General features: G+C 48.5%; 2 protein-coding genes across 2 annotated transcripts; both read left to right on the top strand.

Moving 5' to 3' along the window:
* The first annotated feature begins 297 nt into the window (after window positions 1-297).
* On the top strand, window positions 298-16,991 carry setd1ba (SET domain containing 1B, histone lysine methyltransferase a). The gene is made up of 19 exons (XM_061801731.1): window positions 298-430; window positions 667-812; window positions 992-1,090; window positions 1,495-1,765; window positions 4,351-4,472; window positions 6,374-7,468; window positions 8,820-9,563; window positions 9,639-9,812; window positions 9,900-9,993; window positions 10,774-10,982; window positions 11,062-11,128; window positions 11,196-11,537; window positions 12,225-12,338; window positions 12,471-13,449; window positions 13,867-14,032; window positions 14,241-14,366; window positions 14,438-14,557; window positions 15,174-15,311; window positions 15,421-16,991. The coding sequence occupies exons 1-19, from the start codon at window positions 370-372 to the stop codon at window positions 15,592-15,594; spliced, it is 5,241 nt and encodes a 1,746-aa protein (XP_061657715.1). The 5' UTR covers window positions 298-369; the 3' UTR covers window positions 15,595-16,991.
* Window positions 16,992-17,510: 519 nt separating this feature from the next.
* Window positions 17,511-22,256, top strand: plrg1 (pleiotropic regulator 1). Its single transcript, XM_061801180.1, has 15 exons — window positions 17,511-17,704; window positions 18,184-18,290; window positions 18,516-18,652; window positions 18,798-18,854; window positions 19,067-19,160; window positions 19,295-19,385; window positions 19,460-19,558; window positions 19,648-19,740; window positions 20,374-20,523; window positions 20,618-20,719; window positions 20,817-20,919; window positions 20,979-21,087; window positions 21,355-21,494; window positions 21,557-21,750; window positions 22,070-22,256. Exons 1-15 carry the CDS (start codon window positions 17,696-17,698, stop codon window positions 22,127-22,129), a joined length of 1,545 nt encoding a protein of 514 aa, XP_061657164.1. The 5' UTR covers window positions 17,511-17,695; the 3' UTR covers window positions 22,130-22,256.
* The last annotated feature ends 26 nt before the right edge of the window (window positions 22,257-22,282 follow it).

Below are 22,282 nucleotides of genomic sequence, written 5' to 3'. Positions count from 1 at the left end.
GATTTTCTGCGCGTATTACTTGACACGCCGCTTTTGTCTTTATGCAACGAACGGGGTTGAAGTTGTCGTGGCGAAAGTGCGTGAGGCGTTCGGACGTGGGGCCAAGCGTCATCTCAACTAAGCTAAGCTAAACTAAGCTAAGCGGTGTATTGTGGGAGAGACAGAAAGAAGCTACCTTCACCGTAGCCGACCGAAGCTCCACACAGCAGCACAGACTCGAGCAGCAGCCACACAATATGTGCGGGTTCTCGCTCAGAAAAGAGCCACTTGCACTCTTCCAGCTAAACCATGTAATGTAATCAGGGTTCAAATCGACTCCCCTTTATCTCACCGATTCAACAAGAAAGAATCCCTCGATCGGGGCGAAACATGTCCAAGCCGGGGGAGAGAAACAAATTGTACGAGGACCATGGCAGAAAGCAGAGTTCAAGTAAGATTTTTTTTTTCCCCTCCTCTTTCTTCACCCCCCTCGCAATTGCCTTGTCGAGCAAAACAGAGTCACGCGTGTGTAACGTTTTTGGTGGAAGTGTCGCGGACGAAGAAGGTGCTGCTGGTGGGTAACTGGTGGGAACGGCAACGGGAGCGAGCGAGCCAGCCAGCGTCCGCGCTTTAGCCGCCGCTGCCTCACATTAGCTCGGCTTTGCCTTCCCGTGTGTGTGCTTTCAGCGCTGGCCAACGGCACCGACGGTCACCCCGGATCGGCGGAGAAGCGCAGTCACCACTGGAGAAGTTTCAAGTTGATCGTCGATCCGGCGCTCAAGAAGGGATCCCACAAGCTGTTTCGCTACGATGGGCACGCTTTCAACATGCCCGTAAGTGGACCGTCGCCGGCGAGAGGAACCGAGGAGGAGACCTCCGTCTCGGGGGGACCCAGCCTCCTCCATCATCTAAAAAGAAAAAGGCCCTTCACGCTTCTTTGTTTACTTGCCATCGGAGTGAGAGAGAGAGTGATGAGGCGGATGACAACAATGTGCTCCTGGCTCCTCCGCAGAACCCGGGGATGCCGCCGGTGGACACCGTCCGAGACCCGAGGATCGGTCGCCTGTGGACCAAATACAAAGAAACGGATCTCCCGGTGCCCAAGTTTAAGGTAACTTGAGGGCAAATAATAGTGCTCCTCTTGGGGTGTGTGTATAGAGGGGAAACCGAGGGTTGTCATCGGGTCCAGACACACCCCCTTGCTCATCTTACACCTTTCTCGGATGACTGTTAACAGTGGGGGTACTAACACCCTGTTTGTTAAAATACTCCTCAACAACGAAACAAATGAGCAGAATCTGGAGGGATTTCTTGGACAAATGTCGCATTGCATGTTAAGTATAGCAGTCCGTTTTTCTTTTTTGTCCTCTTGAGTGTTATGCTATAATTATAGAATGAACATATGTTTAATAACGCTGTACATGTGAGCTTTAAAAAATATATATATATAAGTTTTTTGAGTTGCATGGCATGCCAAATCAAATTCTCTCTCTCCAACCGCTTCCCCAACCCAAGATCGACGAGTATTACATTGGGCCCGTGCCGCCAAAGGAGGTGACTTTTGCCCGCTTGAACGACAACATCCGCGAAGGCTTCCTGACGGACATGTGCAAAAAGTTTGGCGACATCGAGGAGGTGGAGATCCTTTACAACCCCAAGAACAAGAAGCACCTGGGCATCGCCAAGGTGGTCTTCGAGAGCGTCAAAGCCGCCAAGGTGGCCGTGCAGATGCTGCACAACACGTCCGTGATGGGAAACATCATCCACGTGGAGTTGGACCCCAAAGGTAAACAACTCCGGGCGCATGCTCCGACGCTGGCGTATCTTAACGCGTGTCGTCTGCGTCGCTTTTGTGCGACAGCTGTCTCACCATCACCAGGATTGCTTGGGAACGGAAGGCTAATTGAATTTCATTTAATGGAATACCTGCTCCCACAAGCCCCTGACTGGGGGCGCCGTCTGCTCCCTAGTGAGCCTAATTTCAGTCCTGTAAACAAAAGCTAAACAACCTGACGATGACCCCCCCTCGTCCCCCTCAGTGCAAATGTACTCTGCAATCACTTATATGGAGGTTAAACATTTAGTTGAAATGTGTGGTTGTATTATTATTTTTTTTTTTTTTTCAACTTTAAACTTTTCAGATCATTCTCGGAACATTGTTGGGGTTTTGAATTGACTCGTGTTTTGAGTTCAGCATGTTGGTTTAATAACCCAATATGGTCTTGTACTTCATGGAGAAACATCCATCCATCCATCCATTTTCCAAGCTTATCCTCACAAGGGTCGCAGGAGTGTTGTAGCCTTGGAATAATAAAATAGAATGCTAAAAATGTAAAAGCTGGGATATCATAATTTTGACTCCTGGTGTGTGTCTTTCCCACCAGGTGGCAGTAAAACATACATACATGCATGTATTTGTAAAGATGGCAACTCAACCACTCAATAAGTTGCTGTAAAATAAGATTTTTTTGGGGGGCAGAGGATAAAGACTATATCGTATGACCATGTTTTCTGTCTGTCTGACGCACCGTTTGTGTTCCAATATCTGTTTCTTAAAGCGTTGTAGTACAGCAACATCGACGCTAGTCTAGTTCCCCTGTCCGTGGTGTTTTGCATTCTGCGAGGTTAGGTCGGCAAACTTTTTTAAGACAAAGTTAACGTGGTTTGTGTAAATACACAATTTGTAACTGTCTTATTTCAACTGTAACCTCCAACTAAGCCTTTTTTTGACGAACTGGTCAGTATCTGGCAAGCTGCTTCATGATGTGAAGTTCGCTGGTACTGTCAATTGCTTGGAACTAAAATTTGTCAGAACTCAAAACGAAAACATTTTGAGCATGGCTGGTTTTCGAAAAACTGTTAAGTCTGGTCCCTCGTTAGTGGTGGTACCGCTGGTTTCCTAATCTCCAAATTCCTGTATTTCTACTGTAAAATTCCAATATTACAGAGAGATTTTATATATTTAGCTCCTCCTTCCACATTTCTCGACTGATTCAAACATTCGACCCATCTTAGATTTCAAGAATTCGTTGCATTTCGCAGCGCTTCAGTTCAGCCTTTTCAGTCTCAAACTCCAGAAATCACATTCTGTAGCTGTGTTCTTCAGAAGGAGAAGAATCACTTTTATTGTCGTGAATATGCACGCACATTAAATACGCTTTCAAATGTTTTAGCTCCTTTCATGTTGCTTTGAACTACAGTAATCAAAGACCGGCTGCAGTACGACACCAGCGTAAACATCCATCCATCCATCCATCCATCCATCCATCCATCCATTCAGTTTCAATGGCACCTGTCCTCACTCGGGTCCGGGCCATGCTGAAGTCTATTCCGGCTGACACTGGGCAAGAGGCGGGGTACACCCCGAACTTCTTGGCAGCCAATTGCGGGAGACGTATAAACAACCTGTGGGCAATTTTCAGAGTTTTCAATTCACCTACCATGCCTGTTTTGGACATGTGGGAGGAAACCGGAGTAGGCAGAGAGAACCCAAGAACATGCAATGCCGGATTTGACCCTGCAACCTCAAAACTGTGAGGCAGAGGTGCTAACCGGTCGTCCACCGGCCCAAACAAAAAATTATCCCAAAACATCCAACAGTGTTAGCAATACATCTTGTTGTTAATTGAAGAAGGTCCACCTAATCCGACGCCGTGACCCAGAGCAGCGGACTCTGCATCTGTGGGAAGGACCTGGACCACGAGGGGCCCCCAAGACCAATTAAGACAGGCCCCTGGATGAGTAGTTTTTGTCTGAGTAGTAGTGGGAAAGGACAGACTAACAGAAAAAGGTCAATGTTTGGATTAAGGATTAAGTTTTTTTCTTTTTCTTCTAAGGCTCTTGCACACTTGAATCCAGTTTTAAGATATGAACTATTCAATTTGATGTTTGTATTTTGACCAAGTGTCACCTTATTTCATTTCATTCCTATTTTATTGATTTCATTTTTTTTTTAACTACTGTTTTTCTGTTAATGGTCTTGCGCTGTCGGGGATGGTCACATCAGTATCCCACGTACATCTTTATAATTATAATTTGTAATGTGAGTCAAACTGTTTCTAGTCATTTATAAAATGCTTTATTTATGACGTGGTAATCTCTCAAGGGAACAATGAGTCACATTTTTCTTGGGCCAGAGGCCTGTACCCCCCTCTGAAGTAATCTGATGTGAAAGACCGTCATCCAAAATGAACTCGTAGTCATAAATAGTCAATATTGGTGTTTAAAAGTCCACAATTGCTGTCGTCTTTTCAACGCCTCCACGCGTCGACTTCAGTGTTCAGCTGTCGTATGAACAACGGCAGCTGAGGTGCCACAAAGGCGGCTTTATGAAGCCGGCCTCTTGATTCCCGTATGTTTACTGCTCCTCAGGTGAGAATCGCCTTCGGTACTTCCAGCTCCTGATGAACGGAAGCTACACGCCGCGGACGGTGCCCGTCGGCGGAGAGGAAGCGAGAGAAGTTTCCCCTCGTAGCCTGGCTGAAGCCTTACTGGTAAGAAAGAGGAAAAAAAGAAAAAAAAGCCCGACTTGCTTCCAACAGGCCCCTTTTGTCGTAACCTGTTGCAATGTGAGCCCTTGCGCTGAATTGCTGAGGTCAGCGTGCACACTTCAGAGTCCATCTCACTTTTTGTCCCTTTTCAAAGGCTTTGAAACACGCCCTTTGACCTTGTAGCCCAAGATCCTCCCCCTATGGAGTGTCATGGTATGCCAGTTGGGAAGTAGATTTAAAAAAAAAAAAGTTTAACCGGTGCTTGGATGTTTTTCAGATGATTGTTTGCAACATTCTTGTAGTAATATTTTTCCAGGGATGTTTACATGACACAGTACACGTGTTGATCTTAATGGTCAAAGAAATTAAAACCCATTTTGCTTAAAATGCAACTCGTTATGCTCAATTTAGGACCTCAGAAAGGCTAGATTTAAATGCAGGGGTGGAGAACTTTTGGTTTATTTAGCTTTATGTGGGCATTCATACTCAATACATACATACTCATACATTAATCAATGAATTAGAACATGCTGTTCAAGGTAATTGATTTCAGTTGAAATAGTAAAACACGTATAAACCCACTGCATAGATTTAAATATTTTAATTGTTTTTTAATTACTAAAAAAAAATTGTTTAGTGGTTACTACGCCATTTTGCTGTGTGGCTTTTCTCCAGGTTTTCCGGTTTCCTCCCACATCCCAAAAACATGCATGGTAGATTGATTGAAGGCTCTAAATTGCCCGTAGGTATGCAAATGGTTGTTTATATTTCTATGTGCCCTGCGGTTGGCTGGCAACCGGTTCAGAGTGAACCCCGCCTCCTGCCTGAAGATAGCTGGGATAGCCTCCAGGGTGCCCGCGACCCTTGTGAGGACAAGCGGCTAAGATACTGGATTTGATGCTCACAAGTTAAAACTGAGATCTGTTTCTATTTCTTTGACATGACCTCACTAGAAATGTTTGGAGACCAAAAAATGCAGTTTCCTGAGACTTTCTTGTGACTTGTTCCCACCTTTGCTATTTAGTGCAACCTGACATGGAGAGTAAGGAGTAGTGGGTGAGCAATTTTGGATAGAGCAAGATAATCAATGTTGACCTGTTCCGAGAGGCATCCATGTTGGCTAATATCGCCCTCTGCTGTCGGGCAAAAATAATGTCACGTGGCCGAACCCGGAACTCGGGATTTTGGGTTCCCTCTGTACGCTGCGGTGACAAAAACAGTGGATTGGTTACGGGACAGTTTGGGCAATATTCGAGCAAGTTTGAGTTCAAACAGGCAACTCCAGTTAAAGTTAAGTCAACCACAACAAGATTGTTCGTGTTAAGCAACACGGAATTTAAAATGAAATAGGTTCGCAGAAGTCACTGCCAAGTTGAAATCAAAATCTTCACCATTGGACATCCAATGCCTGATTCGGCTTTTGCTTGTGAATATTCTCATTTATCCAGGTTGATACTCTGAGCATTCAATGATCGCAATTGGACAAACAAGCCAGTCAGCCACTTGTGATCAATTGCCCTTTTATTTTTGAAGCGCCACTGCAGCTATTTCAGGCCTCCGACAAGCTGTCAGTGATGGCGTTCCTGTCACCAGACCCACCAGTATCTGCTGTCCTTATCGCAGTTTATATTGACATTATACATTTTCCACAACCATCCCGAAACTATCTTCAATTGCTACTTTAGGAGAAATCAATTATGCTGTCATGAATGAATTAAATGGTGAAATCTCTTGCGAGCAGCAAGCTACTCTACTGCTCAGTAGGCTGACAACAGCCTGCAGAATATTCAAAAATGAATCTGTGCACAAATACTTGGAAGAGCTGGACATTTATAACATAACGGGAAGTTTTGACCCTCTGACTTCAGCTTGAAATGTTGTTGTTTTTTTTGTCCCTTCTGTAGGCATGCGAGCCCATCCGCAGGTTGTCTGAGAGCAGCTTGTCGGCCATTGCGGGGTCGGTGCCGCCCGGCAGCAGTTCATCTACCACGCCGCTGTCCCTGGAGACGGGCTACTCCAGTTTGAGGCAGGACACCCCCCAGTCCCAGGGCACGCCGCGCCAAGCGGGCACCCCTTTCTCCCAAGACTCCACCTTCTCTAGTCGTCAGTCCACGCCCGCGTACCAGCCCGGCCGGGCGGAGAGTTCCGGTGGCTACAAGTCGCGGAGACATGAGAGCAAGTTCCAAGATGCGTACAATCGCAGACCGGAGAGGCCTCAGTACCGCAGCAACATGTACCGGAGTTCGACGTCCGAGCAAGCGACCTTTAAGCAGCACCACCTCACCCCGCCCGAACCTCCGCCTACGCCTCCCTCTTTCACCTACACGGCACCTCCCCCCGCTACGCCCAACTTCAAGTCGGCTTTCTCGCCCTACCAGGCCCCCTTGCCTCCCGCGTTCCCCCCGTCGGACGCCACGTTTCATCACCCGTCGTCTCAAAGGGAGGACGAGTACCAGCGACCCCCTCAGCCGCCTCTGGCAGCACCCACTGACTTTTTGCCCTTGCCGAAAGATAGACCGGAAACCCCTCCCATCCCAGAGCCCCCGCCGGAACCGGGACCCCAGCCCAACACACCGCCTCCCCTGATGCCCGAACACTGCCCGTCACCCGGCTCGCCCGCCGCCGATCCCGAGCGCAATAGCCTGGACTCGCGCATCGAGATGCTCCTCAAGGAGAAAAGGACTAAACTCCCCTTCCTGGCGGAGCGAGACTCGGACACTGAAGTGCGAATGGAAGGAAGTCCCATCTCCTCCTCATCCTCGCAGCTTTCCCCCATACCGCCGTACATGGGCGGCGGTGCGCAAAACTCCCGACCCTGTAGCACGGGCTTGGAGGACATCAGTCCTACGCCGCTGCCGGACTCGGACTCTGACGACGAGCACGTCCACGGAACCGCCTCGCTGGTCAAGAGGATCGGCTCACCCCTCGACCACGAGAGCAAGAGCGAAGTCGGAGAAGAACACCCCCGAGGACACACGGAAACTGAAAAAATGGAGGTGGTGAGTATGGTCTTCAAAATGGCCTCAACTGTGCTACTGATGAGAAAATAGCCGAAAGTTTCTGCACAGCTGTGAATGGCAGTCACCCGCACGCAGGAAGCCAAGTCTAGTTTCAAGTGCTTATAGAAAGTTTTCCGTTTTGGTTTCACTTTCTTGGTTCTTGTAAAAGAATCTCAGGTTCCACAGCAAAAATCAAACTGTTTAGTGTCCCTGAATGTGGCCTGTGAATTAGTAAACGGAACATGGCTGGCGCTCGCTCTGATGCGCGTTCCTCTTTCTAACAGAAAAAGGAGGAAAGCGCAGGTTTGGCTCTTGGCCCCTTTCAGTGGCCCACTTCCTGCTTTCGCTGCGCTCCCGACAGTCCGCATAGGTTCTCACATTTCAGTTATTACAAAGCAAGCATATTTGTGTGAGCACACCAATGCCGCCTCTTCTTTGTGTTGATGTTTTGAAAGTCGCAGAGTGTTTTGATATCATTTGCATCACTGAATCCGTCCTGCTGCGGTTCGTATTTTGGTCCCATTGGACAACCGTTTGGGCTCCCTTTGACCACTTGGTTCTTGTATTGAGCTGTCACTATCGACTCTTTTTGGATTTGATTAGCCCGTTGACTAATTGGACTCCCAACTCACAAGTACTTTTTTTTTTTTCCCATTACATGCATTTTATTCTCATTTATGACGGCTGGACTTATAACTTTAAACTGCATATGTTGATACTGGGTCTATGGTATGAATTCTGAATTTGAGATAAATTGCCAATGCTAAACGGTTAGCAATCATTATTTTTACGTTAAGAAATGTTAACTACCATTCACCTCACTCATACATCGAGTTATAAAGATATTACATATCTAATAGTGTTTTAAAAATCACTTCCCCTCATTTTTTGGAAATGCTTTTCACTGGCCCAACATTTCTTCTGTCTTCAAAAGTTTGTGGAGTAAACATGGACAGTGGGCACATTGGTTCTGGGTGTCACAAATACACTTTTTTTATCATCACCACGGGGGAGAATTTTTTGCATCGACCAATTTTTATGATCAGCCGAGTTACCTTATTAACCACCCCCTCCCCCACACACACACACACACCGCCACAACGGGTCAACATGTTGCATCTTTCCCACTAGTTAGCAGGTCCGATTTTCCTCTGGTGCTAACTGCCAGGTACCTTGAAAGGCACACAACATTTGGGTTGCATCACGGGCTTGAAATCAAATATTAGAGCCTTTCAATAGAAGTCATGATTTGGTCCGCCAAAGTGAAATGTAAGGATCTCTCGGGGGGGGGGGGGGGGGGGGGGGCCTCACTGATCGAGAATGACCGGGTTACCTTTTGCCTTCTCCACAGAGCCATCAGTCGTCCGGAGAAGACATGGAGATCTCTGACGACGAGATGCCCGGCACGCCGATCACCGGCGGCGACTGTAGCAAAGGCATCGTGGTCAACTCTGCCGTGTCCCCCATCCAGACTCTCGCCCTCCCCCCGCCAGGCTTTTCCCACCTGGCCCACCAGGCGGGCTTCGCCATGCCCCACCACCACCTCGCCGCCGTGCCGGGGCATCCGCCTCATCTGGCTGCCCATCCTGCCGTGCACCCGCACCTGCTGCCCCACATGGCTCACTACGCGCCGGGCATGATCCCGCTGGTCCAAGTGGATCTGATGAACTGTGTGCGGTGGGAACAGTGGAGCACGGTTCCCATGTCCTTCCAGATGCAGCAGCAGATGCTGAGTCGTATGGCTCAGACGGGGGGGCCTTATCCTTATCCTCATTTCGTAGACAGCGCCGCCTCAGGCCCGTTTGGCGCACCGTACCAGCATCTATCCATGGGCGCTGCGCACGCCAGCGGTGCGGGGGTGCCGGGGCAACAGTGGCAGCATCCCAGCATGCCCAAGTTCAACCCAAGCGTTCCCCCTCCGGGATATGAGACCAAAAAGGAGGACCCCCACAAGGCCACCATCGAAGGAGTGCTGCAGGTCATCGTCAAAGAACTGAAGGCCATCATGAAGAGGGACCTGAATCGCAAAATGGTGGAGGTGGTGGCTTTTAGGGCCTTTGACGACTGGTGGGAGAAGAAGGAACGCTCGGCAAAGGTAAGTCATTTAAGTGCAAATGAATTTCATTGCCGTAAGCGATCACTGGCTAAATTTCAAATGTTGCTGTCCCAGGCATCCTTAACCCCAATCAAAGGTGCCGAGGGGAAGGAAGACGAGCGCCCTAAACCTAGAGAGACCATCGGTTCAAGTCTATTGGAGAACTGGAACAAAGGCGAGGGGCTGGGCTACGAGGGGATGGGTCTCGGAATCGGCCTGCGAGGAGCCATCCGCTTGCCGTCCTTCAAGGCACAAATCTTTTTCTTTTCTTTTTTTTTTAACAAAATCTTTTTTCCCTCCGTCTTTTGGTGATGAGCTTTGGAATGTCGCATCCAGGTGAAAAGAAAGGACCCACCCGAGGCCATCTCGGCGGGGGAGAACAAACGAGCGAGACCCGCCACTCCAGTGGACGATGAGCTGGAAGATGACGGTAAATAAAGGCCAAAGGTCACCGAGAATTTACAGTATCGAGAGTCACAGAAATCGAATAGAATGACGAAATGGTGCACTGCGATTGGTCGGAAGCCAGATCACGGTGTATCCTGCCATCCGAGTGAGGATAAGCGGCTCAGAAGATGGCTGGCAAATGGAGTGCATTTCTTTAGCGCTTCAACTACACAAACATGGGCACGAAGCACACGTTCACGTACCAATGAGCGGCTGTAAGGCTAGCCCAGGGACGCTGACAACAAATGTAGAAATTCATACCATTTTTACTTGGTAAATGATTTAATTTAATTTAATTGTAATTATTAAGGAATAATCGCATTTTAAACATCAGAATTATTCCACATATTCTTACACATTTTTTGCACTTAATCAAGTAATTTGACTTATTGTAAGTAATTAAGAAAATTACAAGGCAGAATTCTCGCATCTCCAAAACCATCAGAAGATTAAAAAGAAAAAGCGCTGTAATGATATAGTTATAGCAATGACGCTGAGCGCCCGGCTGACTGCGGTTACATCGTCTTCCCAAACTCCAAAAGTCTTGAGCTTGACAATAAGTAAAACTATTATGCAAATCTGTCGAACCTCACTATTATCTCTAATCTTAACAATAAAAAAAAAAAAACTTCCACACAACAATTACAATGACAGGCCAGAGTTAATAGATTTGTTCTCAAGCAAAATATGGAATTGACCATTTCTGAGGGTCCTCCTGACATGTGACAAAAATACATGTACCTTCTCTGCAATTCTCCACCAGACCGCGATCAAGACCCCGCGGAGGTCCCCTCTGACAACTCCAAAATGGACGGCGACGGCATTCCGCCCAAGCGGCGACACCCGCGGCCCCTCGACCTGGACAGCGAGGGCGAGGAGGAGGCGGACACTTCGGGCAAAGAGGAGTCGCTGGGTGACCGAGAGGAGGAACCCGCCGAAACGGCGCCCGTCGACAGGCTCTCGCCCAGCAAAGTAAATACGGCAAACTCGGTTGATTATTATTATTATGAGGATTTTAATTTGAAACCAATTGTGCGTCTTGTTTTGGCAGGATGCCGATGAGGAAGCTGACAGAGATTCGTCCAGCGAGAGCGCATCCTCCGATTCGTCCGACGATGGTACTTGGTGTGCATTTTTAAGTCTGCCGTCCCTCAGTTTGTCATATCGCCGCATCGTCTCCCGCAGAGTCGGAAAGTTCCTCGTCGTCCAAGAGCAGCTCGGACTCGTCGTCGGCCACCTCCGAGTCCTCGGAGTACGAGTTGAGCTCGGAAGAGGACGTGTCCGAGGTGGAGGCCGAAGAGGAGGACGCGGGCAAAGCCAGCAAGACCTCCTCGTCTTCTTCCTCGTCTTCATCTTCGTCCTCTGATGAAGAGGGCGAGACGGACGCCAGGCCGCCCAGCCCTCCTGTCGCGGGCTCCGGCGCGGACGCTGCGGAGGAGCCTAGCGGGAAACCTCAACTCAGACCTCCGAGTCCCGAGGAGGAGCTGATGGAGGATGTGAAGGCGCCGTCGCCCAAAGCGCTGTCAGGTAGGATTTCTCAACACTGCAGAAGACAAATTTTGTTGTTGTTTTTTTTTTTTTTTTTCTGCCTCGCCAGGACTTCATTTCAACAAAAGTTAAAAAAAAAAAAAGGGGGGGGGGGTATTTTGAAATTAAGAAGTATTTAATGGAATAATTTCAAAAACTGGCTTTACTGCATGACCACCACTCGTAAAACCTCTTAACTAACGTCAAACAGTCCGATCCATTTTGTCTGGGAGAAATTATTCTGACAAAAAATTCTGAAACATTTATATTTAGTAGAGTAGTCATTTTTCTCGAGAAATAAGTTTTCAAAATGACAAAAATAATGTGATAATATAAAGACAATGAACTCATCTAGTTGGGTTTTCTGTATTAAAAATTGGATATTTTGGGGAGAAGTCGTAGTTTTATCAAAACAGTAGTGTATCATTTTCAAGAAAAAAGTCTGTGTTCAAAGAAAAATTGTATATACGAAATTTTGTTTGTTGTAAAAAATCATTCCAACTACATATGCATTTCATGAAATTGCATTATTTTAACTGAAATGTTATCCATGACCAAATACGATACATACAATATATGTAATGTTTTCAAATAAACGTAAAATAGGAAAGATTTTGATTTTTTTTAAATCAAATGCTGTTTGCCGTTTGATTGCCCAAATCAACTCAACGACTTATGATTTTGTAGTCAAAGAGGAAGACGAAAGCCACAGCGGGAAGTCGGACCCTCGGGAGAACCTGCGGCCGGCCACGCCGACGGGCGCCCCGCCTTCCGACAGCGACCAGGAGAGCAAAGCCAAAGGTAAAGCGGAGCCCGAGGGAGCGGCCGTGACGCCCACCGGATTGGTCCCGTCGCCCCTCCGTTGCCAGGCCCCCGTGCCCGGATCCCCTTCCGCCTCTTTAATGCACCTCCCTCTCCCGCCCCACCCGACAGTAGAAGGTCGCTCCCTCCTCCGTCCGCCCTCGGACCTCCCTCAGCGGACGCGCCTTCCCACGGACGAGGACGTCCCCAGGACGCCCGGCCGAGACCTGATGGAGCGAGCCCGGAGTCTGGGCAAGTCCCAGAGCACGGACACGGTGCCCAACACCCCAGGTAGTGACGCCCCTCTGACGGGGAGCAGCCTGATGCTCAGCTCCCCGCACATTCCCGGTAGTCCTTTCTCCTACCCTGCTCAGTCTCCTGTTCTTAGCGCCGGAGTCCCTCGCACTCCGGGGCGGGACTTAACCTTCACCCCTGTCTTCCCTGACCCCTCCGTACTTAATCGCAAGATCTCTTCCGAGAGCCTGGACGATCGTCCTGTGTTTAAGGAGCCGCCCGTCGGCGCCTTACCTAACCCGCCCTCGTCAACAGGTACGGAGCATCCGGCCGGCTCGGCCGGAGATCTTTCCGCCGGCTTCCCCGAGGAGGATTCTGAGGTATCGGACGGGATGCCATCAAAGCGCAAAGCCGGACAAGCCAAAGGGAAGAAGATCCCCATCGTCTCCGAATCTTCGGAGGCGTCGCCCGAAACGACTCCTTTGCGGAATGTCGCCGTGCGCAAAATCTCCGGCAGGTCCGCTGATGGCCTGAGCCCCGATTTCGGGGCAGGGGAGCCTCAGACGGCGCTGGCCCGAGCGGAAGACGGCTTCCTGTTCTACGAAGAGGACGCCCCCCTGGCCGTGAAGCCCGTGCGACGGCCGCGGCGAGGCTGGGAGGAGCTTCTGCTGGACGGCCTGTCCCCCGTCACCTCGCCGCCTCGCTCCTACTTCTCCAGACGGAGCGACTTTGAGGAGATGACCATCTTGTACGACATCTGGGACGAGGGCATAGACGAGGAGGACATCCGCCTCCTGCAGGTCACGTACGACAAGATGCTGCAGCAGGACAACGGCAACGACTGGCTCAACGACACGCTCTGGGTCAATCACCCTCATATCCTTTACTGTGCGACCGACCCAGCGAGTTTTGCTCTTACCCGCAAATGCCAAAGTCAGATTTTGGATTTCTTCGGGAGCCACAAATGTCAAAAATGAATGACGCTGTGAGACTCAATTTCAAAAGGTTCATTTCCAAATGTTCAAAATAGATGAGCTTAAGTTGAATATTTTCGAGATGGCGCGTTTCTATTTTGGGCTTGAAAGTTGCGACTTTTGAGGCAAAATGCGTACATTTGAAGGAGTAGTTGTGTTTTTAATAGGAGACGGTTCCAGGGGTTGACCCTGAATCGGACCCAACTTCGGTTAAGCGGCAGAAGATGGATATGAGAGAGACAGAGAGAGATTTCTCCCCCCCCCCCCCCCCCCTTCACTTGTTGAGCTCCCGAAAGTTCCTTCCTTAACAGCGCGGCACAAACCAACATCCCGCGGGTCAAGAAGAGGCGGCGAGATGACGGCATGAGGGATCACATGACGGGATGTGCCAGAAGCGAAGGCTACTACAAGATTGACAAGAAGGACAAGATCAAGTACCTGCAGAGCACACGGCTGCAGTCGGAGGAGCCGCCCAGTGACACGCAGGTGGGCTTACTTTTTTTTTTTTTCGAAATTCGAATCTCTGTGTATTCTGACATGATGTGAAATGCCATCGACGGAAATTTCCTTAGCTGTCCCGGTAACCTTGAAACTGCAATTTTGACACGCCCAGTCGAAGATGTAACACACACATGCACACAAAGGGCGCACGACGCCTGCTGACAGGAAAACTGTGTTCTTCCCTTGCTGTCAGGGTATGAGTATCCCCGCACAAGTGCACGCCTCCACCAGGGCGGGTTCAGAGCGCCGGTCCGAGCAGCGGCGCTTGTTGTCGTCCTTTGCGTGTGACAGCGACCTGTTGAAGTTCAACCAGCTCAAGGTCAGTAAACGCCGTCTCGATAAGAAGTCGCACGACTCCGCCGGGATGCTGACCCGCGTCCTCCCTCCCAGTTCCGGAAGAAGAAGATCCGATTCTGCAAGTCGCACATCCACGACTGGGGTCTGTTCGCTTTGGAGCCCATCGCTGCCGACGAGATGGTCATCGAGTACGTGGGGCAAAACATCAGACAGGTGGGAAGGCTTCACAGAAACTAAAATAGTTTTTCTCTGGATTGTTGAGAAGAGTGTTATTTTAATTGTAAGATGAGAGGGAAAAAGGTACAGAACATTTTTTTTTTTTTTAGGTTAAAGTCCTCCATTTTCAAGATTAGAGATTTGTATTTCTTCATTTCTAACCTGTCCCCTTGGGCTGCACGAGTCTCCAGAATTGGTGGACATGTTTGCATTTGTGCCGCAACAGTTTAGCTGTGCAGCTGAGCTGAGCGGAGTTTGAAAAAGTCCCTCTGCTTATTTGTCAATGATTTTAATCTTTGTTGACCAAGCAGCGAGGCACAAAATGCTTTTAGGCAGGGGTGCTGAATGTGTCGATCGCGTGACGATGTGGCATCCATCCCGTCGCTTGAATCGGGTGTGGCCAAGACCTCGATCGCCCGCACATCGAGGCGCACTCTAGCGAGCCGGCCTCCTATTTCCGGTCTCTCTTTTGCTTTCTCCACTGCAGTCGCGTGTTGTTGTATTTTTGTCGCGTGTGAACCACTTGAGGTTTGGGGGTCGGTCTAAAAAGGAAGCCGTTCCGCTGAGCTTTTGAAAATGACGCCGTGTGTTGGTCCCTCGCCGCCGTGCGCAGGTGATCGCCGACATGCGTGAGAAGCGCTATGAGGAGGAGGGCATCGGCAGCAGCTACATGTTCCGCGTGGACCACGACACCATCATCGACGCCACCAAGTGCGGAAACTTTGCGCGCTTCATCAACCACAGCTGCAACGTAAGACCACAACGTCAAAATTCCTTCCCTCCCTCCTTTCTTTTCTTTTTTTTTTTTTTTTTTAACTGCTAAATTCTGCTCATTTTGATCCTGTTAATTTTGTGTTCAGCCCAACTGTTACGCTAAAGTGATCACGGTGGAGTCGCAGAAGAAGATCGTCATCTACTCTCGGCAGCCCATCAACGTCAACGAGGAGATCACGTACGACTACAAGTTCCCCATCGAGGACGAGAAGATCCCTTGCTTGTGCGGGGCCGAGAACTGCCGGGGGACGCTCAACTGAGGGGAAACCGCCAGCGTTGATTGTTTACAATTTATGGTGCTGTTCCATCCGTGTGACTTTTGTGTTTTCGGTCGGCTTCTTCTTCTCACGTTTTGCAAAATGAATTCCGCTGCTCACAAAAAAAGTTCACAACGACCTCTTCCAAGGCATAACGATCCTAGTTGGGATCAGTATGTGGATTAACACTTTTCTTTTGTCACTTTTGTTTCCTAACAAACAAATTCAAGCCGAGTTTTGAGTGGGCCTAATTTCAAAAGGGCAGCCAAAAATTTGTGTCATGTTAGTTGATGCGAGGACACACTTTTGGCAAAATGCTTTATCTGAGAGGGATTTCCTCCTCTTCAATCGTATTTGTTTAAAATACAGGTGCCCGGAAGAGCATTAATAATTGTAAAAAGAAATCAGATCACAGAGAAACTGTTGTAAAAGAACCCCCGTCCCTATTTGCTCATAATGTGTCATTTTTTTTGTTGATAGATTTTTTTTTTTTTTTTTTTTTAACGTGGGACTTTCAGTGTTCACAGCACAAAACAAGAATCCTGCATAAAATAACTTAACGGCTCAAGTTTAAGCTCCTGCACATCATTTGTAATTCATTTTACTCATTTGAGGTGTCAGCAAGCTTCCAACAATTTCGCCTGAGTGTTCAAAAGGTTCCGAAAATAGCAAAAAAAAAGAAAAAACAACATTGAATGCACTTCGCTTTGCCAGGAATATGACGTCGCCTCATTGGCTCGCTGTCTGGAGACTTGTTTTCTTTTTCTTGTATACTTGTACAAAAAAAAAAAAAATCTGCAACCTTTTTATACATCATCACTGGGTCTCAATTTTAAGATGTTTTCTAGGGAAAAAAAAGACTGAATATTTAAAAAAAAAAAAAGTATTATCAGGGATCTTTAAAAGGAATGACAAGCTCATTGTTTAGAAAAAGAAAAGGTCCACTGTGTACAGGAAGTCACCTTCCATCTCCCCTTTTTGGAAAGATTGTTTCTTGTGGAAACGTCTTCATTCCTCTCGTTGCTCTCAAACGTGTATATAAGCTAACTGTGAATATGACATAAATATATATATTTTTTTGTCCCCCCGAGGATTTGCTACACCATCAGAGCTCCGAGAGCTGCGTAACGTATGATGCGAGCACTGAGCTTGTAGCACCACATTTCAGCTTGTGTCAAGCTTTGGGTTTTGTTTTTTGTTTCATTAATTTTTTTTTTTTGTAAATTCTATTAGAAGTTGTTTTGTGGTGTGCGGAAAGATGGGAAGGAAAAAAAAGTGCTGAATTGGCATAGGTTGAGGTCTGAACAATCAGCCTCCTCCTCATGTCTATTTATTACATGACAAATGTATGAACGTTTGGAAAAAAATGGAAATAAAGCAATTTTGCATACATCCATAAACGGTGCTTGTGTGTCTTCGGCCAACTGAGCGTATCCGGTTGTATTTTTTGATGTTATAGCCAGGTTCATCTGAATATTTCAATTTGACAATTTATTATAAATGATACAATTAAAAATAGTAAGCTATTTGAATTGTTGCATTAAAAAAATAGGATAAAATGAAAACCATTAGTATTTTTTTAATAGGTGGATTATTGTAAATTGTTACGCTTATAACAGTTGCTGAAATAATTTTAACGTATGAAATGGGGCTGCTAAAAGTTTGTTTTGTTTGTTTTTTTAATACAGTTCAGGCGATTACACAAACCAAGTCACATGATTACAAATGATATTTTTTTTAAACTGACAATTCCAAAGTATCCCACCTGCTATTGCAACATTAAAATTATATCATTTATTTTATACGGAAGTACGGATGCGTATTGCTGCCACGATTATAAAAAAAAAAGGCAATACTCTTTTTTTCATTTTTTTTGTATTTGTTTAGAACTGCATCAAAATAAATGAAGCAGAATTTCCACCCCTTGCCTCTAGGTGGCAGAAAGACAAACCGCCTTGGATGTTTGCTTCCGGTTCGTGAATGGTCGTCGTCCTGTTGTGGTCGTGTGCTTCATTGCTGACTAGAAATTAAAACTTTCTTTTCCACAAAAAAGAGGCACATTTGAGCTATAACGTTTTGGTTTTGCTCCATTTTTTTTATCAGTATGACTGAGGTAAGACGAACTTTGGATGCTTTTTGTGGCTCTTTTTCGCTCTTACTCATTCACTCGGGGTCCGACTAATAACTGGAGGTCTTTAGGATACCGTATTATTGTCAGTCCTCCAATTATATTTGACACACAGTGAGCCGCCATTTGTTGTACGTTAGCCCAATCTTACAGAAGAACAACAGGCATACGTTAAAACACGCTTTTTGTTAAATGAGTTGAAAGAGGAGTTCTGTTGTCTTCCTTCAGGGGATTAAAGATGTCGCGAGAACTGCGTTCGCCACGAAGCGAACTTTAAACTAAACCAACAACTATGGCGTCCACGGAACACACACGCACAGATAGTCCGTCAATACTCATCCTGAGAAAATGTCTCCATCCTCCAGTCCCGCCGGGCCGCTTCGGATTCGACAGCGCCGCCATTTTTAGACGCTGCTCTGGCCTGTTTTGTCTTCTTGAAGATGGAAATATGTATGTGTTCGCAGGACGTCCAGAAGCACTCGGTCCACACGCTGGTCTTCAGGTCGCTGAAGAGGACTCACGACATGTTTGTGTCCGACCAAGCCAAGTACATTGCATCGGACGAACAAAGGTCCAATAAGTTTCAAATGTGTTGAAAGATGTGGAAAAAAAAAAAAGAAAAAAAAATCCATTTACCTGTGTTGACCTATAAGTGCCGCAAGTGGCTAATATTTACATCTTTAATGTAGCGGTTCCTCAACTTAAAGGTTATTTTTTGTGTCGTGAACACGCTTGACTGAGATCATCTTCCCCTGTTGAACTGAAAACTGAAAACGACGTCCACGGTGTGGCGCAGTCACAAGCTGAAGATGGCGGTGAAACTGAAAGCCGACTACGACGCCGTCCTCCACATGCCCGTCTTGAAGGAGGCCAAAGATCGCGTCGCTCAGCCGGTCGGCAACGCGCGGCTTCAGATCGGCTACGCGCAGCCAGGTGACCGCACGCGCAGCGACCGGGTCGCGGGTTCAAATCCACGTGGTTCGGTACGGTGTTTGTTTACGCCTCGCGGCTACAAAATATTCACTCCTCAATATGTCAGGATACCGGTGTGTATGCTCATATCAATTTTGTATTTTAGTGCCTGACAACCCAGAGTACATGATCACCGGAACCCACGCTTACCCCTCCGGACCAGGTAAGTTCTGCACACGAAAACGACACCAAAAATTGACTCAAAAGCTTTCCAGCTGTTGCTTGCTCGATTTTTTTTTTTTTTTTTTTTTTTTTTTTTCCCTGCTAACAAAAAATGGTGGCGTTTGTTTGGGGTCAGCGACGGCAAAATTGCTTTTGAATCGGAAAGATTGAGTCAATTGATCCTCTCGGCGTGGTGTGCATTGAAACGATCAGGAGTGGCGCTGACCGCCGACACCAAGATCCACAGGAACCCCAGCGAGGCCGGCGTCCAGTCCTTGGCGTTGGCGCTGCCGGCGTCGCAAGCCAGGTGAGACCCGCGTCGAGGGTCCGACGCCCTCGAGCGATGTTCCTGTTCGTCGCGTGCCAAAGATAATAAGCAATTATTGACATTTATGTCAGTTCTGATGCCCTTTAGTGCAATAAAATGTTGTCGACTTGTAGCCAAGATGCCAACCGGACCGCCGCCAGCGTCGCGGACATCCATCGGCACGCCGGGGCGGCGGAACGATCCCACCCGCCTTCGACCGCGTTGGTACGTCCCGAGATTGGGTTGACTTCCTTTCCCGCCACGCCTTTCCAAACCTTTCAGCGTGTATTTTCCCGCAGTCCGTCGTGGAAAGCGGCGGCACCAGAACTTCTTCGCTCATGAGACGAGCGCCCACGATGCCCAAGCCTCAGTGGCACCCGCCGTGGAAACTCTTTCGGGTGACTGCGCCTCACGGGAATCGCGCGCTTCGGGCCGTTTTATGCGTGCGAGTTATTCATGTGTGCGTTTGTGTGACGCGTCGCGAAAGGTCATCAGCGGTCACCTGGGCTGGGTCCGTTCCATCGCCGTGGAGCCCGGCAATCAGTGGTTCGTCACCGGCTCCGCCGATCGGACCATAAAGGTAAATTATGCTCAGGTGGACGTTTTCAAAATCAAGATTATCTTTGCGGCGGTGCTTTGAGATGAGAGTTGAATTTGCCCCCAATCTCACACACACACGCACACAACACTTTTCTTTGTGATTTTTTTTTTTTTTTTTTTTAAATGGAAAAAGCACTCTTGTACTTGTTAATAATTCATAACACAATCATAGATCATTTTACACTTGGCCACAACGAATCACTGCAATTTATAACCCAAATATAGGAATTGTTGGATAAAAACAAATTAGTCACCCTCTAGAGGACAAAAAAAAATTCAATCCAGATTTCCTGCACGACCCCGGAAAACGAATCGAATCGAATCGAATCCTCAAACGCTTTATGAGTCTGCGCTCATTTTCAAGCGTCACTTTGAGACGGTTTCCGATTTCCTGCACTCTTTAGTAATGTCCGGGTAGCGGGAAGCTAGCTTAGCTGTGTAGCCCCAGCTGGCGTTTTGAGGGAAGCGCGGCTGCCGTTCTGCGCCCGCGGCCCTCCGCGCGCGTCGGCAGTACACCATCGAAGAAGACTTTTGTTGTATTTTCGGAACGTGCAAATGTAACTTTTTGAGGGAAGTGATGAGTGTGCCGCCTGCCCCCCGCCCCACCCGACAGATCTGGGACCTGGCTAGCGGGAAGCTGAAGCTGTCGCTAACCGGGCACATCAGCACGGTGCGCGGCGTGGCCGTCAGCAGTCGCAGTCCTTACCTGTTCTCCTGCGGCGAGGACAAGCAAGTCAAGTGCTGGGATTTGGAGTACAACAAGGTGGGCCCGCACCCCCCGTCCAGCACTGCAGGACTGCCGTCGCTCCTTCGCGCTTCGGCTGTTTTATTGTTTTTTGTGTGTCCGTCCGCAACAGGTGATCCGTCACTACCACGGCCACCTGAGCGCCGTCTACGGACTGGACCTGCACCCCACCATCGACGTGCTGGTGACGTGCAGCAGAGACGCCACGGCCAGGGTGAGCCCCCCCCCCCCCCCCCCCCCCCCCCCCCCCGTTCGCGTTCGCTCTTCCCGCCGGGCCGGAAGTCAACCCGGTTTTTCTGTGTTCTGTTCAGGTTTGGGACATCAGGTCCAAAGCTAACGCGCACACGCTAACCGGGCACACCAACACGGTGGCCACCGTCCGGTGTCAGGCCGCCGAGCCGCAAGTCATCACAGGTACGAGAATCAATGGAAACGGGAGTCCCGATGACTGACGGCCGTGTGACCTCTCGCAGGGAGCCACGACTCCACCATCAGGTTGTGGGACTTGATTGCCGGCAAAACCAGAGCCACGCTGACCAACCACAAGAAGTCGGTCCGGAGCGTCGTGCTGCATCCCCGACAGTAAGTCGCTCCAAACGGGCCGCGTTGAGCGCACAAAACTTTTCAACCTTAGGAACTTGCGGCCTTTTCTAATCGTCAATTACGTTTGGTGAAGAGCAAAACCGAGCCGGATGAGCTCCGGGCCCGTTCATCCATCGAGAACTCGCTAAAAAGCTGCGACAAAATGACGACGATCCAAAGAAATAGTCGCGCGTTTCTCTCGGAGCGGCTACCCCGCGGGAAAGGTCGCCGCGTGGACTTCACCAAAGTATTTCTTGCGTCTGGCAGGTACACGTTTGCCTCCGGTTCCGCCGACAACATCAAACAGTGGATGTTCCCGGACGGGAAATTCATTCAGAACCTGTCGGGGCACAACGCCATCATCAACACGCTGGCCGTCAACTCCGACGGCGTGCTCGTCTCCGGAGGTACCGTTTAGCGCCGACGGCCCGCCAGGCGCCGCCTGACGCCGTCCCGTTTGTGTGCGCAGCCGACAACGGGACCATCCACATGTGGGACTGGAGGACCGGCTACAACTTCCAGCGCATCCACGCCGCCGTGCAGCCCGGATCTCTGGACAGCGAGTCGGGCATCTTCGCGTGCATCTTCGACAACTCGGAGAGTCGCCTCATCACGGCCGAAGCGGACAAAACCATCAAAGTGTACAAAGAGGACGACGCAGCCGTACGTTGTCGTTTATTGTTGTGGCTTACTTGAAAGATTCCTGCACTAATTGATGGAAGACTGCTGAGCATATCTGGCTCACGATTCTGAGGTTGTGGGTTCAAATCCAGCCGAGCCCGTGTGCGGGTTTTCTTTGGGTGACTCTAAATTGCCCTGAGGTGGTTGGTTGGCTGGCTGTTTGTTTCTACCACTTCAGAGTATTTATTGTATTTTAAAAAAAAAAAGTGGGCAATATTTTTTGGTGACCCGCATCAGCCCTGAAAAAGCTTTTCCAGCTAATCAACGTTTTCACTTTCACCACATTTTTTTTCTCTTGCAGACGGAAGAGAGCCACCCCGTTAACTGGAAACCCGAAATCCTGAAGAGGAAAAGGTTTTAATTCCCCCCCCCCCCCCGCCCCCCCCACCTTTTGTTTAACGCCACCACCGCCATGTTTGTTTTCTATTGACACACAGAAAGTAAAATCATTCATTTTGCAGCAACATTAAAGAGTTTTGTACATTGGAGTCACTGATTGCGTCCTTCCTTTCTT

The sequence above is a fragment of the Syngnathoides biaculeatus genome, chromosome 17 (assembly GCF_019802595.1).
Source record: "Syngnathoides biaculeatus isolate LvHL_M chromosome 17, ASM1980259v1, whole genome shotgun sequence".
Classification (NCBI taxonomy): domain Eukaryota; kingdom Metazoa; phylum Chordata; class Actinopteri; order Syngnathiformes; family Syngnathidae; genus Syngnathoides; species Syngnathoides biaculeatus.
This window is presented reverse-complemented; position numbering and strand designations above follow the sequence as displayed.

What these genes read in the sequence shown, in the direction of transcription:
- setd1ba (XM_061801731.1), top strand. Translation starts at nt 370, where the DNA reads ATGTCCAAGCCGGGGGAGAGAAACAAATTGTACGAGGACCATGGCAGA. An exon ending in TGGCAGAAAGCAGAGTTCAA is followed by an intron (nt 431 to 666) that starts GTAAGATTTTTT and finishes GTGTGCTTTCAG; the next exon opens with CGCTGGCCAACGGCACCGAC. An exon ending in TCATCAACCACAGCTGCAAC is followed by an intron (nt 15,312 to 15,420) that starts GTAAGACCACAA and finishes TTTTGTGTTCAG; the next exon opens with CCCAACTGTTACGCTAAAGT.
- plrg1 (XM_061801180.1), top strand. An exon ending in GGGATTTGGAGTACAACAAG is followed by an intron (nt 20,524 to 20,617) that starts GTGGGCCCGCAC and finishes CGTCCGCAACAG; the next exon opens with GTGATCCGTCACTACCACGG. An exon ending in GCAGAGACGCCACGGCCAGG is followed by an intron (nt 20,720 to 20,816) that starts GTGAGCCCCCCC and finishes TGTTCTGTTCAG; the next exon opens with GTTTGGGACATCAGGTCCAA.